Raw genomic sequence first — 16,967 nt, 5'->3', positions numbered from 1 at the left:
AAGACATCACTGATATTAATAAAGGAAGATAACTGAAAAGCACAGAATTATTTTATGCTTAGACAAGACAGAAATATAATGAATACGACCTACAGACTGGAATTGAGACAAGAACAGAATTATTCATGGAACCCACTGTATGAAAAAGAAACAAAGGAGGAAACATGGGGCAGGGGCATGGGGTGATAGGAGGTGTTTTGGTTGTTTCTTTGAAAACTAACTCAGGAAATAAGATAATTATCATTACACAGGAAAAAAAGCCATTGACAAATACATAATTTTTGTGCATATAACATTGATACCAAATACAATTTAAACCAAAAAGGGTATATAATCCTTGCTTATTTTACAAATAAAATCTAAAATAACAGACAAGATAATAAGACGTATAAAATAACATTTACAAAGATCTTTCCATATAGTTCTCAAACTTAAAGAATTTTTAATATTTATATTGCAAAGATAATATGAATAGGTTGAGATAATAAGATTATGGGAAGAGAAAACAAAAAAATTAGATGAAAACAAGAGAGACTTGACTGAAGGAAGCTTAGAAAGGAGTGTATGCCCTAAGATCTCTTCAGATTGTCAATCTAAGATCAGTTCAATACTCTTATGGGTAATACAGATATAGATGAAAAGAATAGGGATGGGCCTACAAAGGGATGATGCTAAACTATGTCATCAATACTTTGGTGTCCAAGCATTAATAAATCTGTTATTACTGTTGCTTGAAATCAACATAATCTCAAAATTTTATTAGGCGACATAGGTAGAGTTCTCCAAAAGCCAGAGAAAGATGTTACCAGTATAATTATCAAATTATAATTAAAGAATTTGGTACAAGGAATTTACTTGTTAATGCCAGAGTTCAAGAAAAACAATCATTAGCACCACTATTATCAAGTGCTTTTTGGACTATGGTAAGTAATCCACATGTGCTATTATCACATTTAACCAGTACAACCACCCTATAAGGTAGATAGTTATAATCGGTATTTTACAAATGGTAACACTGAAAGTTACAGAAATGCCCAAAGTTGCATAGCCATGAGTGGTAATACAGTAGAAGCAGGAAGTAAAGCTAGGTCTGATACCAAAGCCTGAGCTAGAGAGCTAAAGCCTATGAAATATTTTAAACTTAAACTATGAAGTATAGGATGTTTAGGGTCTAAAACCACAAAATGTGTCCAAATATTTAACTTATTTCAAATATATAACTACATCAAGAAGATGGAAGAAATTTCAGTAACACCACTGAATATGTCTAGGTAAAAGCATGCAGCTAAATAGCTAAGTTATAAACTGACGATGAGTTAGAGGTACATGAGTGGACACAATTCACAAATCCACTAAAGAAACACAGTTAAGTTTCAGATACAAACAAGGGAATTCAATCAAGGGTAGCAATGATAGCAATACCCAGAAAGAGACTTTAAACAAGAAATAGAGCTTTGAACAAGAAAAGACTGGACATTAGTTTGATTCCTTCGTGCTAAAGCAGAAAACACTCCTTAAACACAGAAGGGAAGTAGAAGCTAATCCTATCAAATTTCCAAGAATAATTCTCCCTAACCTGTTGGTTGGTGAGACTGCCAGCAACATTACTTTTCTTGGCAGTTCACCTAGATAAGCAAAAATGAGAAATAAGTATTTAGAGACCTGAGCCCGTATCTAATAAAATATACATAGGCCCCTGCCTTACATAAAGTAGATCTACTTTGCCTCCATGAACTTGTAAACAAGGCCATGATTTATAGAATATCAAGATATTCCCATAGGTAACTATGATAGGCACAAAATAAGGAAGTCAAAGTTCTAAGGTTCTGAATCTTAGGATTCCAAATTAAGACAATCACAGATGAATAATTCTTTCCCACTCTCCATCCCTACTCCCACCTGGCAAACCTGTACAAACAAACAAATAAATACTGCTTTAAAAATATGTGATATAAACATTAAAAAGAGAAGGATGGTAAAAATAATTATAAAGGAAGGGTCTTTATATTATATAAAGGTAATATTTGAAGACAAAACATAGAACTAAAAGAGGTAATGGAGCAAGATGATGTCCACCCCCAATCATACAAGAGGCAAAGAATTCAGAGACTACCCATGAAAATCAGGACTAAAGAGTCATACTGAAATGACATTCAACTACACATTTTTTCAAATGTAGGAGGGATCATTTTTACACCTGTGCAGAAAGTCATCTATATACTAAATAAATGCTAAATATGCTAAATAAATGCTATTTACCCAAGCCTACACTAATAAGCTTTCATAATAAAGAATAGAAGAGCTATGGAGTACGTATTTTTAAAAGTTTTTCGGAAGCATAGTTAATTCAGAAAATTAACAGAGATTTTGAAAACTGGGAAGGATACTAAGTTAAATATTATTTGAAAAGGTGTCAGGGGAGTCTGGCTGGCTCAGTTGGAACAAACATGCGATTCTTGATCTCTGGGTCGTGAGTTTGAGCCGCATGTTGGCTGTGGAGTTACATAAAATAAATAAAACTTAAAAAAAAATAAAAGGAAAGGACATAAAGCAGATGGTTAAACAGTGAAAAGCAGTGTTCTGAAAATGAAGACAAATCGAGATACTGAAATAGAAACAATGAAGGTATAAAGGAATAGAAAACTGCAAAGGAATGCAGGTGATTATATAGGGGGGTTAAAGAGACAACTTGACAAAATATTAATTTGAAAAACTAAAGAGAAAAAATTATAAATAACAGTTATCAGAAAAGCTAAGGCTGTAATATGAAATTAACACTTTAATCTCAGTATACCATGAAAAATTTTTGAAATGTCCCTAATCAAGGAGACCAAACAAGAGGATGTGCATGGGTCCAGCAGATATGTGTCCCTGGAAATACTCAAAGCTAATGGTGGTCCTTAGAGTCCCATTCCTAAGAAAAGAGAGAGAGGTTCTTAATAATGCTCAGGGCTGCAATCATAGAAAACTGTCCTTAAGAACATGTGACTTCTAAGTTTAGGTTTGCTCATTACACTAAAAATAGGCTTGATGAGAAAGTATAATGACTAAAGGAGCATCCACTGAGTCTCCACAGTTTCTGAAATCTAAATTTGAGACTTCTCTAGTGCTCATAGGAAGTGAAGTAGAACCTCTAGATTAGGACAGGGGGTGGAGGCCTCATGATGAAGAACTAGGAAGTTTCTGAGTATGGAAGCTGGAAAGCTGGTGGTTATCAACTGTTCTCTTTCTTGAGATTAAAACGGTTTTAAAAACAGAATATACTGGGGCACCTGGCTGGCTCAGTTGGTGGAGCATGAAACTCTTGATCTTGAGGTCATGAGTTCAAGCTTCACACTGGGTGCAATGCTTACTTAAAAAAATAAATAAATAGGGCAGGCTGAGGGGCTCAGTGCGCCACCTTCAGTCCAGGGCGTGATCCTGGAGACCTGGGATTGAGTCCCACGTCGGGCTCCCTGCATGGAGCCTGCTTCTCCCTCTGCCTGTGTCTCTGCCTCTCTCTCTCTCTCTCTTCTCCGTGTATTCTCATGAATAAATAAATAAAAACTTTAAAATAAATAAATAAACAAGTAAATAAATAAATAAACAAACAAATAAATAAACACACAATGTAAATCTTTCTCAAGCTGAAAGACACACAAAGAAACAAAGAGAAATGTTCTTTGCAAAAAGAAAAAGAAAATGCACAGCAAGAAAAATGAACATTTTCCATTTGGTTTCTTGCTATTAGAATGGAGCTCATTAAGTTTCTTGTGTCCTTGAGGACCACCAAACCTACCATGTGGTAATGTTATGTTTGCACCATCAATGATTGCTTGTGCCAGTTCATGATCATTGCTCTCAAAAGCATGTGCTGCAGCCTTCAAGGCATCCCAAATCTCTTTACGGCCTTCAAAAGCTGGTGCAGTATCCCAAAATTCGTCCCTCTTGCTGCGTAGTTGTCCATCTGTCATGGGATAATCGCTTTTCCATTTGGGTTTCTCCTTTTTCAAAGGCTGGTTACGACCTAAAGCGACTGAGAAGAAAGAAAAAAGCTGTCGTCAAAACCAAAACTTAGAACTGATGTATTAAAAGTTATCTGGTCATGGGAAGCCTGGGTGGCTTAGTGGTTGAGCATCTGCCTTCAGCTCAGGGCGTGAGCCCGGGACTTGATCCCACACTGGGCTCCCCGCTGGGAGCCTGCTTCTTCTCCCTCTGCCTGTGTCTCTGCTTCTCTCTGTGTGTGTCTCTCATGAGTAAATAAATCTTAAAAAAAAAAAAAAAGTTATCTGTTCATTCCTCTTTGATTCATTCATCAAAATTATAGCTAGAAGTCTGCCTACTAATTAATTATTGCATTCTGAAATTTCCCATTTTAGAATTACAAGAGCAAATGGAGACATTAGATGGCTCTATCCAAAATGTCCAGTGACAAGTTAAGAACTCTCTTCAACTCAGTATGCCTTCTCCAAAGGATGGTTTTAAAAATTACTTAGAAAAACAGCAATAAGTGTTTCATCAGACAATAATGGCAGGATTTTAAAAAGTCAAAGGATGCCATAAAAGAGGTAAGATACTAGGAAAAATCAAGTAGCAAATTAGCTTGAATCTCAGGACTCTGGACATGTGATGCCAAAAAGTAGGACCTGAGAAATTCTTAGGAGGGGAAAGACTGCTTTGTGGTATCCAAAGGAACAGTCAAAACCACTAGCTCCATGAGGAAACCTGACCATAGGAGCACGCCACTCTGGGCTTCAGTCAAGGAACTGTAAATGCCTCTCTCTGAACCCCATATATGAGGTAATTTGGAAAGGGTGAGAGAGATGGTTAGAAATCAGTGAAAATAGGATTGAACAGGTGATCCTGTTCCCGGACCACAGGAGGACTCCAACCAGCAGAACTACATTACCCCACTTTAGTTTCAAACCTAGAGAAGAAAAAAGAGAGCAAGAGTCTACTCCTCTTTTGCTGTAAAAGGCAGCATAGCTCCTTAGGGAATGTTACATAGTAATTAATAATGCTAGAACAAGTCTGTTGTAGCTTCTGTTACCTAGATACTTACCTGGCTTATGATCACCAATCTCATACCAATACAGAGAGCCATTCTTAATCTTACGCAGTGCCATAGATAAGAAATAGTTTGACAGACGGAAAAATAAGTAAAAAGAAAATTGAGGCTTGATGGAATCTAGGGTAAGAGTAGGTGGGAAGTAAATGACAGAGTGGTAGGAAGGAGAGGGTATGCATCAAAATTCACTGTTCTATATTTAATTGCAGAAAGAATACTAATTTAAAAGAAATTACTCTCAAAATGGTTCTAAAGAAGCTACGAAATTAACCACTCCCTTACTGGCCTATAGCCAAATGAAATTTGGGCTATTCATAACAGAAATAAAATTACACCAGTCCTTGGGCAATCTCTATACTGTACACCAGGCTATGTTCCTGATAACAGAACAAACTAATGCAACAAAGTGTATCTGGTTTGATGCTTGGATTAAACCATGCTTTTTCCACATAATCTGGCTATTTTATCTCAAGGAAAAAGACAGCAGGCCATGCCACTGTCAGCTATTTTTCTCTTAAAACATTCAGTGTTTGACTCCCTGTAATTTTTGGCCCTGTAGCTTATCCATCCTAATAAAATGCCAACCAGTTGAGTTCTAAAAAGGTATGGAAAGTAAAGTAGGAAAACAGTCTATGTAGTAGCAGGGCTGGAAAGACAACCCAAATATCCCCTTTAAGAAGTATTTACCGAACATTCATTAAGGGTAACAGTATAGATGTGTGTATCAGGTTTAATTCAAACATTAGAAACACAATCTATACTAACGATTTTCCCCTGCATTTTCCAAATAACAAATAAATGTATACAGAGCATTATTCTCTAAAAGGTGTTCAGAATACATCAGGTAATCACAATCCCCTACTGATTCTACCAACAAGATAAAATGAAAGGCAAATTTATTTTCTGCTATATTAACCTTTAGATAAGTCAGTAATAGTTTAGGGACAACACTCAGTTTACTGAATAGAGAGTAGAAGACAGGATACAATCGGTAAATACCTATTTGAATAAGTATTCAATATTCAAATGATTATACATTACTCAAAGTTATCTATTCAATATTCAAATAAGACCCCAATTTGAATAAAGTTTCGGGTCTTTCTGAATAGTTCCAGAGAACTGTTTAGCTTCCCATATATTAAATATACCAGAGGAAAAAATCTGTTATAATTCTGTCATTGTAAAAAAAAAAAAAAAAAAAAATTCTGTCAAAAAGCAAAAACAACAAAACCTCAACAATCTCAGTACTTAAACCTAAGAAACCGAAAGAGGTTTCTCAGAGGGATCCACCAGAAAAACAATCTAATTTTAAAGGTAAAAAATAGGGGTGCCTGGGTAGCTCACTAGGTTAAGTGTCTGACTTTGACTCAGGTGATGATCTGGGGTTCTGGGATCAAGCCCTATGTCAGGCTATGCATTCAGTGGGGGAGTCTGCTTCTCCCTCTCCTTTTGCCCCTCCCCCTGCTTTGTCTCTCTCATATAAATGAATAAAATTAAAAAAAAAAAAGTTAAGGTAGAAAATATTTTGGAAAAAGCAAGCTCTCTTCCTTAATGAATATGAGGTAGCTTTATTTTACCTCTCCTTACCTAATGAAGGTGTAAGAACAAAGTCCCCAAAAAAGGACAAATGACACATTATACTTAATCACTCCAAATCCGTTTCAAATCTATATGCTGTAAAGTTCCAAAGTAATTACTTTATGTAAGAGTAAGAAAGACAAAATAAATACTTGTAACATCAAATAAGCTTCCTTTTCTCTGTCTTGGTCTCTACTTTTCTCTGTATCACAAACATGTAATAAACAATGTCTATTATTAAAATACTTAAGTCTTTACAACATAACTATTTTAGTGAAACCGCTGAGCAGGGCAGAATTTTCATTACAAAATATGAAGTTTAAGTTTCTTTTTTTTTTTTTTTAAAGATTTTATTTATTCATGAAAGATACAGAGACACAGGCAGAGATAGAAGCAGGCTCAATCCAGGGAGCCCAATGTGGGACTCAATCCTGGGACTCCAGGATCACACTCTGGGCTGAAGGCAGACACCTATCCGCTGAGCCACCCAGCATCCCTAAAAGCTTCATTAAGGGGTGTCTGGGTGGCTCAGTTGGTTAAGTGTCTGTCTCTTGATCTCAGCTCAGGTCTTGATCTCAGGGTTCTGAGTTCAAGCCCTGCATTGGGCTCCACACTGAGCATGGAGCCTACTTAAATAAATATACAAATAAAATAAAAAGCTTCATTTTAAACTAAATGCAATTTATTGCCTAACATATCTTTATTAAATGAACTGGGGAAAAATGGATATTTAGCAAAAGCATTTAAACTATGTTCTTGTGAAAACATTTAGGGTTTTATAGAGATTTAATATTTGTAAAGCACCAAAAAAGGATTGGTATATAATAAAACTGCAAATATGTGTTTGCTAAGTAAAAATAAATTTGGGAATACTATATATATGAAATCAAAAGCCTTGACATGTTTTTCAAAAATATACAGGCTAAGTCTTTTCTCATAACTTCTGAATAGAACTTGACATTCTAAGAATTTAACATAAAGTGCCTTCCTCAGTTTTAAAAAGAACTGTTCTATGATTGTCATGCACATCCTGTGCATTTATGAGTATATTTTCTAGAAATTGGTCACCAAATGTTGTGCTTCGATTTTAGCTGACATCACAAACTTGAATTTCTGAAAATACCTAGACGCAGAAATCAACCTAGCAGCGAAGAAGCTATGTTTTTTTTTTTTGTTTTTTTTTTTTGTTTGTTTTTTTAATTTATTTATGATAGGCACACAGTGAGAGAGAGAGAGGCAGAGACACAGGCAGAGGGAGAAGCAGGCTCCATGCACCGGGAGCCCGACGTGGGATTCGATCCCGGGTCTCCAGGATCGCGCCCTGGGCCAAAGGCAGGCGCCAAACCGCTGCGCCACCCAGGGATCCCAGAAGCTATGTTTTTTTTGCACCAAGTCAGTCATTCTCAATTATGAAGAAAACGAAGTAAACTATGTATATTCAATTAGATTATATCTCATGCTGTGATACTTTCAGGTTTATCTCTCATACATCACCTGACTCCTGACACCAAGATAGATGCTCAGTATCATTCATATATCTGGGACTAAGTACAGTATTATGCTCTAACAATAGATTTAAACAGGAAACAGTTCTTATTCCCCAAATTTCTGTTTTAAATCTTTAAACTGCAGGCAACCAAGCACATTGTTTTTTATTTTTTATTTATCTCTTTAAAAATATTTTATTTATTTATTCATGAGAGACAGAGATAGAGAGATAGAGATAGAGAGAGAGAGAGGCAGAGACACAGGCAGAAGGAGAAGGCGGCCCCATTGCAGGAAGCCCACCACATTGTTTTTTAATTCCATGGTTTAACATATAATAAAAGATTAATAAAGAAACCTAATTATTTTATTCAGAAAATACCCTTCTTTCCCCCATCAATCCAGTTACTTTCTTTTTTATTAAAAGATTTTATTCATTTATTCATGAGAGACACAGCAAGAGGCAAGACACACAGGCAGAGGGAGGAGAAGCAGGCTACATGCAGGAGATCCTGGGACTCCAGGATCACGCCCCGAGCCGACGGCAGATGCTCAACCACTGAGCCACCCAGGCTCCCCAAGGCAGTTATTTTCTAAAACTTTGCCAAAAACTCACCTTCTCAGAAGCCTCTTAATCACATTCATCGACTCATATTATTTTTCCTTATAACTGGTCAGCACTTCTTCCCACTCTGATAAATAGATCGATCTAACATGCAGTTTGCTTCTCGGGATCTATTATCTTAAATATTTATTTTTACTCGACAATTGAATGCGTTTGGCAAAAAAATTCACTTTGGCATTCTATTGATAAAAAACAATGATCTCAGAGCAATTGGGTGGCTCAGTGGTTGAATGTCTGCCTTTGGCTCAGGGTGTGATCCCACTGTCCTGGGATGGAGTCCCACATCATGCTCCCTGCATGTAGCCTGCTTCTACCTCTGCCTACATCTCTGCCTCTCTCTCTGTGTCTCTCGTGAATAAATAAGTAAAATCTTTAAAAACAAAACAAGAAACAATGATCTCTAAAATAAAGTATGTTTATAGTTATTTTCCTTCTTTTGGTTCCTTGCTTTAATAGAGACTCTTCAGGGCACCCAGGTGGCGCAGCGGTTTAGCGCCTCCTCTTTGGCCCAGGGCGTGATCCCGGAGTCCCAGGATCGAGTCCCACATGGAGCTCCCTGCATGGAGCCTGCTTCTCCCTCTGCCTTTGTCTTTGTCTCTGCCTCATTCTCTCTCTCTCTCTCTCTCTCTCTGTCTCATGAATGGATGAATGCATACATAAATGAATGAATGAATGTATAAAATAGTAATAATATTGGGACTCTTCAAATGAATAAAGGAGAAGCCATAGAATATAAATATCATGATATGACTCATGTACTAATAGCTTTAACAGATTAAAAAACAGAGCATTCCATTTTGCTAACACAACATCCTAAAGGAAAAGACTGAATATTTAAAGAGCTCACCATCAAAGGACAAAATGTTGTTTCAAAGAATTCTGAAAACATGAAAGTAACAAGGAATAGGATTGGTATAATGTCCCTATAATTAGATTGATTAGAGTCTGAAGATCATGAAAACGAAAGGGAAATTTTTGTCACTCCCAAGAATTAAGAATAGATCCCACAGAACTCTTCCGTAACAGATGGTGCTGGCCTAAAATGATACTCATATTTTATTCTCATGTAAATTTAGAATGCACTAACAAACACACACATACTACATATATTCCCTTTACCTAAAGCAACTATCAAAATAAACATAGGGAGATAAATGCTTAAACTAACAGTACCAACATACCAACAGTCGAAACCATTTCCCATAACTTCTCTAATATCTGAGAATTTAGATGTGGAAGAGATATTAGATAGTAGCAGCCAACTTTATTATTTGACAGGAAGGTAAGGAAGACCGAACAAGGATAAATGACTTGCTCAAGATCAAAAAGAGCCAAAACTAGAACCCAGATGACTAGATTCAAAGTCCAGAGTTCTCTTTGCATCATAGCACTCCATGTCTAACCAAGGCTGAGAAATGTGGTTTTCTTTACATACCAAATCAATTATAAGCGTCATTCAAAATAAAGCATGTGTTGTTTTTCTAGCAGCACTGATCTTTCATAGGCTTTGTTAGGACCAATGGAATGTCTCCGATTGGACAAAGGAAAAGCTAATTGAGCAGTACCAGATCCCCAACCTATCTCATCTACCACCTAATTAATTTCTTTGGAGAGATCATGCTTACTAAAGAGAAATCCTGAATAAGGGAAGAGGTAATGCAGTTTTCTAGTTTGTCAGTTTCAACTTATAAGTCCTCAGCACCTGTAACAGATTAGGCACCAAACATCATATGTATGCATATCTAAGTAAATACACCATTTTAATGCTATCTTATAAAAAGTAAGAACATAATTTTAAAGGCATATATATAATTTCTAATGTTGTCTGAACTAGTTTTATTGAGGGGGGGCAGATAAACAAACATGGTCTCCTGGCCCTGTTTTTTTTTTTTTTTTAAAGATTTTATTTATTTATTCATAGACACAGAGTGAGAGAGGCAGAGACACGGGCAGAGGGAAAAGCAGGCTCCGTGCAGGGAGCCCGATGTGGGACTCGATCCTGAGTCTCCAGGATCACACCCCAGTCTGCAGGCGGTGCCAAACCGCTGCGCTACCGGGGCTGCCCTGGCCCTGTTTTTTATTTATTTTATTTTTTATTTACCTTTTTTTAAAATTTTTATTTATTTATGATAGTCACACACACACAGAGAGAGCGAGAGAGAGAGGCAGAGACACAGGCAGTGGAAGAAGCAGGCTCCATGCACCGGGAGCCTGACGTGGGATTCGATCCTGGGTCTCCAGGATTGCACCCTGGGCCAAAGGCAGGCGCCAAACCGCAGTGCCACCCAGGGATCCCCTGGCCCTGTTTTTTAAAGTATAAATCCACTTACCAATGGTCTGAGCATACCAATAGGCAAGAGGAAAGCCAACCTACAACATAGTATGTCCAATGACTTTTTTTTTTATAAATTTATTTTTTATTGGTGTTCAATTTGCCAACATACAGAATAACACCCAGTGCTCATCCCGTCAAGTGCCCACCTCAGTTCCCGACACCCAGTCACCCCCACCCCCCGCCCTCCTCCCCTTCCACTACCCCTAGTTCGTTTCCCAGAGGTAGGAGTCTCTCGTGTTCTGTCTCCCTTTCTGATATTTCTCACTTATTTTTTCTCTTTTCCCCTTTATTCCCTTTCACTATTATTTATATTCCCCAAATGAATGAGACCATATAATGTTTGTCCTTCTCCGATTGACTTATTTCACTCAGCATTAATACCCTCCAGTTCCATCCACGTTGAAGCAAATGGCGGGTATTTGTCGTTTCTAATGGCTGAGTAATATTCCATTGTATACATAAACCACATCTTTTTTATCCATTCATCTTTCGATGGACAACGAGGCTCCTTCCACAGTTTGGCTATTGTGGACATTGCTGCTAGAAACATCGGGGTGCAGGTGTCCCGGCGTTTCACTGAATCTGTATCTTTGGGGTAAATCCCCAGCAGTGCAATTGCAGTATGGCAGATCTATTTTTAACTCTTTGAGGAACCTCCACACAGTTTTCCAGAGTGGCTACACTAGTTCACATTCCCACCAACAGTGTAAGAGGGTTCCCTTTTCTCCGCATCCTCTCCAACATTTGTGGTTTCCTGCCTTGTTAATTTTCCCCATTCTCACTGGTGTGAGGTGGTATCTCATTGTGGTTTTGATTTGTATTTCCCTGATGGCAAGTGATGCAGAGCATTTTCTCATGTGCTTGTTGGCCATGCCAAGGACTTTTCTTAATGGGCGAGTCTCTTTTAAAATGTTACACAAATGGGGCAGCCCCGGTGGCACAGCGGTTTAGCACCGCCTGCAGCCCAGGGCGTGATCCTGGAGACCCGGGATCGAGTCCCACATCAGGCTCCCTGCACAGTGCCTGCTTCTCCCTCTGCCTGTGTCTCTGCCTCTCTCTCTCTAGCTGTGTCTCTATGAATAAATAAAATCTTAAAAAAAAAAAAAAGTTACACAAATGTGCTCACTTTGGCAGCATACTTACTAAAGTTGGATCGATACAGAGATTAGCATGGCCCTCACAAAGGGATGACATGCAAATTCATGAAGCATTCCATATTAAAAAAAAAAAAAAGTGGGATCCCTGGGTGGCGCAGCGGTTTGGCGCCTGCCTTTGGCCCAGGGGGCGATCCTGGAGACCCGGGATCGAATCCCACGTCAGGCTCCCGGTGCATGGAGCCTGCTTCTCCCTCTGCCTGTGTCTCTGCGCCTCTCTCTCTCTGTGACTATCATAAATAAATAAAAATTAAAAAAAAAATTAAAAAAAAAAGTTACAGAAACATACAGTTAAACCCCACAAATGCACAGAAAGTAAGCCCCAACTTTGCTTGGAAGGCTGAAATTACATAAAATTGGAACTAAGAATATTGTCACGTAACAGGAGCCCACTGTACCTTCTAAGAAATATATGAAATTTTCAGATGGTTCATTCTACTGAGTTGGGGGAATGGTTTTATCTTGAATTACATTCTTTGCAATGCAAGGACCTTTACTTCTATTAATTTATGGGTAGTTCAAGGGATAGAAGTACATACAAGTCAAGGATGCCCATCCTCCCAACTATTTAACCTTGTTTTGAAAGTGTTAGCCAGCATAATCAGACAGAACAAAACAATCAGAAGTGTAAGAACCAGAAAGGAAGAAGTAAAACCATCTCTAATTGCAGATGATATGATAGTGTGACTGAAAATACAAGAAAATCAGTCCTCAAATTGCATAAAAATCAATATGGTAATAAGATATAAAATATAAGGGCAGCCCGGGTGGCTCAGCAGTTTGGCGCCTTCAGTCCAGGGCCTGATCCTGGAGACCCAGGATCAAGTCCCACGTCGGCTCCCTGCATGGAGCCTGCTTCTCCCTCTGCCTCTCTCTGTATCTCTCATGAATAAATAAATAAAATCTTAAAAAAAAAGAAGATATATAAAATGTAAGCCTTATATACATAAAATATCCAGCTAGAAGATATAATAGAAAAGATCCCATGTATAACAGTAACAGAAAATATACAATACTTGGAATGCAACACCTATTATTAGGATATATTTTTTAAACTCCTGAAAGTCCCACAAGTAGACAAGACTTTAACAAGATTAAGATATCTCTTGTACTTGGACATTAACATTATAAAGATGTTAATTCTTTCCAAGTGAATATCTACATTTAACACGTTTCCAATGAAAATAATTTTTTAAAAAATTTTATTTATTTATTCACTCAGGAGAGACACAGAGAGAGAGAGAGGCAGAGACACAGGCAGAGGGAGAAGCAGGCTCCATGCAGAGAGCCTGACGTGGGTCTCGATCCCGGGTCTCCAGGATCATGCCCCGGGCTGAAGGCAGCGCTAAACTGCTGGGCCACCCGGGCTTCCTGAAAATAATTTTTAAAAAACTTTGAAGCTAGATGAGTTGATTATAAAAACAAATGGGTGAGAAGAGCTAGGAGAATCTTGAAAAAGCAGCACAACAAAGGGGCTGGCATTACAAATATTAAATACAACAAATATTAAAACATAAAACCGCTACAATTCAAAGTGTGTAAGGCATATGAATATTTAGAATATAATGCAGTTCAGAAAAAAATCCATATATACATGGATATTTAATATATGACAGAGATTTTATCTTAAACTGTTGGAAAAAAAGGCATTTTAAGTAACAGTGTTAGGACTGGATAGCCATTTGGAAAAAAGATAAAATTGGGTCAACATTTTATTTTTTTTTTTTATTATTTTTTTTTAATCTTTATTTTATTTTTTTTTACTCTTTTTTTTTTTAAATTTTGTATTTATTTATGATAGTCACACAGAGAGAGAGAGAGAGGCAGAGACACAGGCAGAGGGAGAAGCAGGCTCCATGCACCGGGAGCCCGACGTGGGATTCGATCCCGGGTCTCCAGGATCGCGCCCTGGGCCAAAGGCAGGCGCCAAACTGCTGCGCCACCCAGGGATCCCTGGGTCAACATTTTAAACTGTATACCAAAATAAATTTTACATGAATCAAAGGTCTAAATGTAAAAACTGAAATAATGTATGTACTACAAGAAAATATAGATAAATTTCTCCATAACCAAGGATAACAAATGCTTTTCCAGAAGCAATGAGAAAAGACTTAATCTTCATATGGGGGCAGGAGGAGTCAAAATACAAATGACTAGCCTGGAGAAAGTATCCATAACTTCTATCACAAAGGGCTGATCTCTATAGTATAAAAAACTAAAAGTGGAGAAGACAAAAAGCAAAAACTGTTAAATGAAAAATGGGCAAGAGGTGTGAAGATCCAGTTCAAAGAACAAAAAAGTTAAATGATGTATAAAATAATTTCCAATCTCCTTCATAAGAGAAAAGTAAGTAAAACTTGCTTGTTACTCTTAGGCAACAATTCATGAATCTGACACTGGTAAGGTGTGGAAAGTAAGAGATTTTCCTACATTTGAGGTAGGAGTCTGAGATCCCATAGGATTATTATCCAAAGGATTCCCAATGGAGGGAGAATTTGGCAACATCTAATATAATCAGTTATTTATCCATTGAGCCAGCAATTCCAGTTTTGGCATTCTGCTTTCAAGATATACTCCATGTAGGAGCACCTGGGTGGCTCAGCTGGTTACCCATCTGCCTTTGGCTCAGGTCATGATCCCACGGTCCTGTGATGGAGTCCCACCTTGGGCTCCCTGCTCAATGGGAGTCTGGTTTTCCCTCTACCTCTGCCTCTTCCTCCCCTCTTGTATGCTCTCTCTCAAATAAATAAGTAAAATCTTTAAAAAAAAAAAAAAAGATATACTCCACGTAAATATGAAAGATTATTTCCTACAAGCTTGTTCGTATTAGATGCAATCTAATGGATGTATACGGTACAATATGATGAAATATAATGCAACTGTAAATATAGAATAGCAGAAAATCAAATATATATATAGTGATACATTATATATATATATATATATATAGTGATACATTTTGTTTAATAGGAGAAACAGCTACCTCTCTATATATCTGGTTTTATAAAAATCAAAAACAAAAAAAGCACATACACTGGAAGAATAAACCAGAAATTAATAAAAATGGTTATCTAAAAGGGCTATGGGGTAGAAGAGACAGAGATGGGAGCAAGACTTCCAAGTATAGCTTTTTACAGATGTGACTTTTGAAAAATTGTAAATGTTTTACATTTTCAAAATAAAATCAAACCAAAAAAGTAAACTCTAATACTGAACACAGAACTAAATGAATCTGTGTATCAAATGTTAACATAACCATATATAGAAAATAATTATTTTAAGTCAGTTTTGAACATGATACTCTGATCATACATCTTTAGTGGAGTAAGTTTTTTCTTTTTTTTTTGAGGGGGAGGGAGAGAGGGAGAGAGAGAGAAAGAAAGAGAGAGAGAGAGAGAGAGAGAAAGGCAGAGACACACAGGCAGAGGGAGAAGCAGGCTCCATGCAGTGAGCCTGATGTGGGACTCAATCCCGGCTCGCCAGGATTACGCCCTGGGCTGAAGGTGGCACTAAACCGCTGAGCCACCAGGGATGCCCTAGTGGGGTAAGTTTTAAGGAACAAAAAAACAAACTACAAAAGTATCTTTAACTTCACTTAGCAGGTTAAAGTACTAAGAATTCATGTAGAATAGTAATTACTATAATTCTATAACACTGGATATTTACTATGGGATAAAGCAAATAAAAAGCTATTAATATCAATAGGAACTGAACTTTTAAAAAAGTATTTATTTGAGAAAGAGCATGAGGAGGAGAAGGAAGAGGGAGGAGAAGCAGACTCTCTGTTGAGGAGGGAGCCTGATGTTGGCTCCATCCCAAGACTCTGAGATCATGACCTAAGCCAAAGGTAGATGCTTAACCCACTGAGCCACCCAGGTGCCCCAGGAACTGAAATTTTTAATAAGAATGAAAAATATATCAAATAAAACAAAAAACTTAGGTTAATTTTGAATTGTACACATCAATATGAACTCATAATTTAAAAAGTTTTTTACAGTTCTGTTGACTAAAAGGGCTTGGAAATAATGACAACCCAGTAGTAATAAGCATAGCTAGTTCCAGATTTTAGTTCTAAATACCACATCTGACTAAAAGCTCCTAGGGCATTTGGAGAAATGGCTAGTTTTATGACGAGGGTTGGAAAAATTAAAAGCAAGCCTGGGACATGTGGTTGGGCTGAGAGAACAAGAAAGTGCTCATTAACAAATGAGATCAACTCAAAGACACAAAGGCGACAGTATGAAGGAGACAACTGCTCCATCAATTTTGGAGCATAAAAAATAATGACTAGAATTGACTTTAATGTATTGAATAAATAAAAATTCACGAATCTTAATACTTCTAAAAGGGGGATATGGAAAAGAAAGGCTCTTTCTTACTGAAAAATGCCAGTGATGAAGAATGACATGTTTAAAACAATCATTCTTGGGCAGCCCGGGTGGCTCAGCGATTTAGCACCGCTTTCAGCCCAGGGTGTGATCCTGGAGACCTGGGATCGAGTCTCATGTCAGGCTCCCTACATGGAGCCTGCTTCTCCCTCTGCCTGTGTCTGTGCCTCTCTCTCTCTCTCTCTGTGTACCTCTCATGAATAAATAAATAAAATCTTTAAAAATAAATAAATAAAATAAAACAATCATTCTTTACAACCCCATAATTGATTAGGGAAAGGATCAGCAATAGATATACTAAAACATCATGGGTAACAGGACATACAAGCTGTCAGAGAATCACCCCGTATATTGC

General features: G+C 37.5%; 1 protein-coding gene and 1 non-coding gene across 7 annotated transcripts in view; one reads left to right on the top strand and one right to left on the bottom strand.

The window, feature by feature from the left end:
* Positions 1 to 16,967, bottom strand: part of UBTD2 (ubiquitin domain containing 2) — a 73,791-nt gene that overhangs the window by 14,273 nt on the left and 42,551 nt on the right. For all 6 annotated transcript variants that reach the window (XM_077895528.1, XM_077895530.1, XM_077895533.1 and 3 more), the window contains one exon: positions 3,779 to 4,015. In XM_077895528.1, the coding sequence (XP_077751654.1) occupies positions 3,779 to 4,015 (237 nt within the window). The remainder of the gene's footprint in view (positions 1 to 3,778; positions 4,016 to 16,967) is intronic.
* LOC144313169 (U6 spliceosomal RNA) lies at positions 12,189 to 12,292 on the top strand. The gene has a single exon (XR_013378895.1). It is a non-coding gene; the product is annotated as a U6 spliceosomal RNA (small nuclear RNA).

Source organism: Canis aureus, chromosome 4, assembly GCF_053574225.1.
Source record: "Canis aureus isolate CA01 chromosome 4, VMU_Caureus_v.1.0, whole genome shotgun sequence".
Classification (NCBI taxonomy): Eukaryota; Metazoa; Chordata; class Mammalia; order Carnivora; family Canidae; genus Canis; species Canis aureus.
This window is presented reverse-complemented; position numbering and strand designations above follow the sequence as displayed.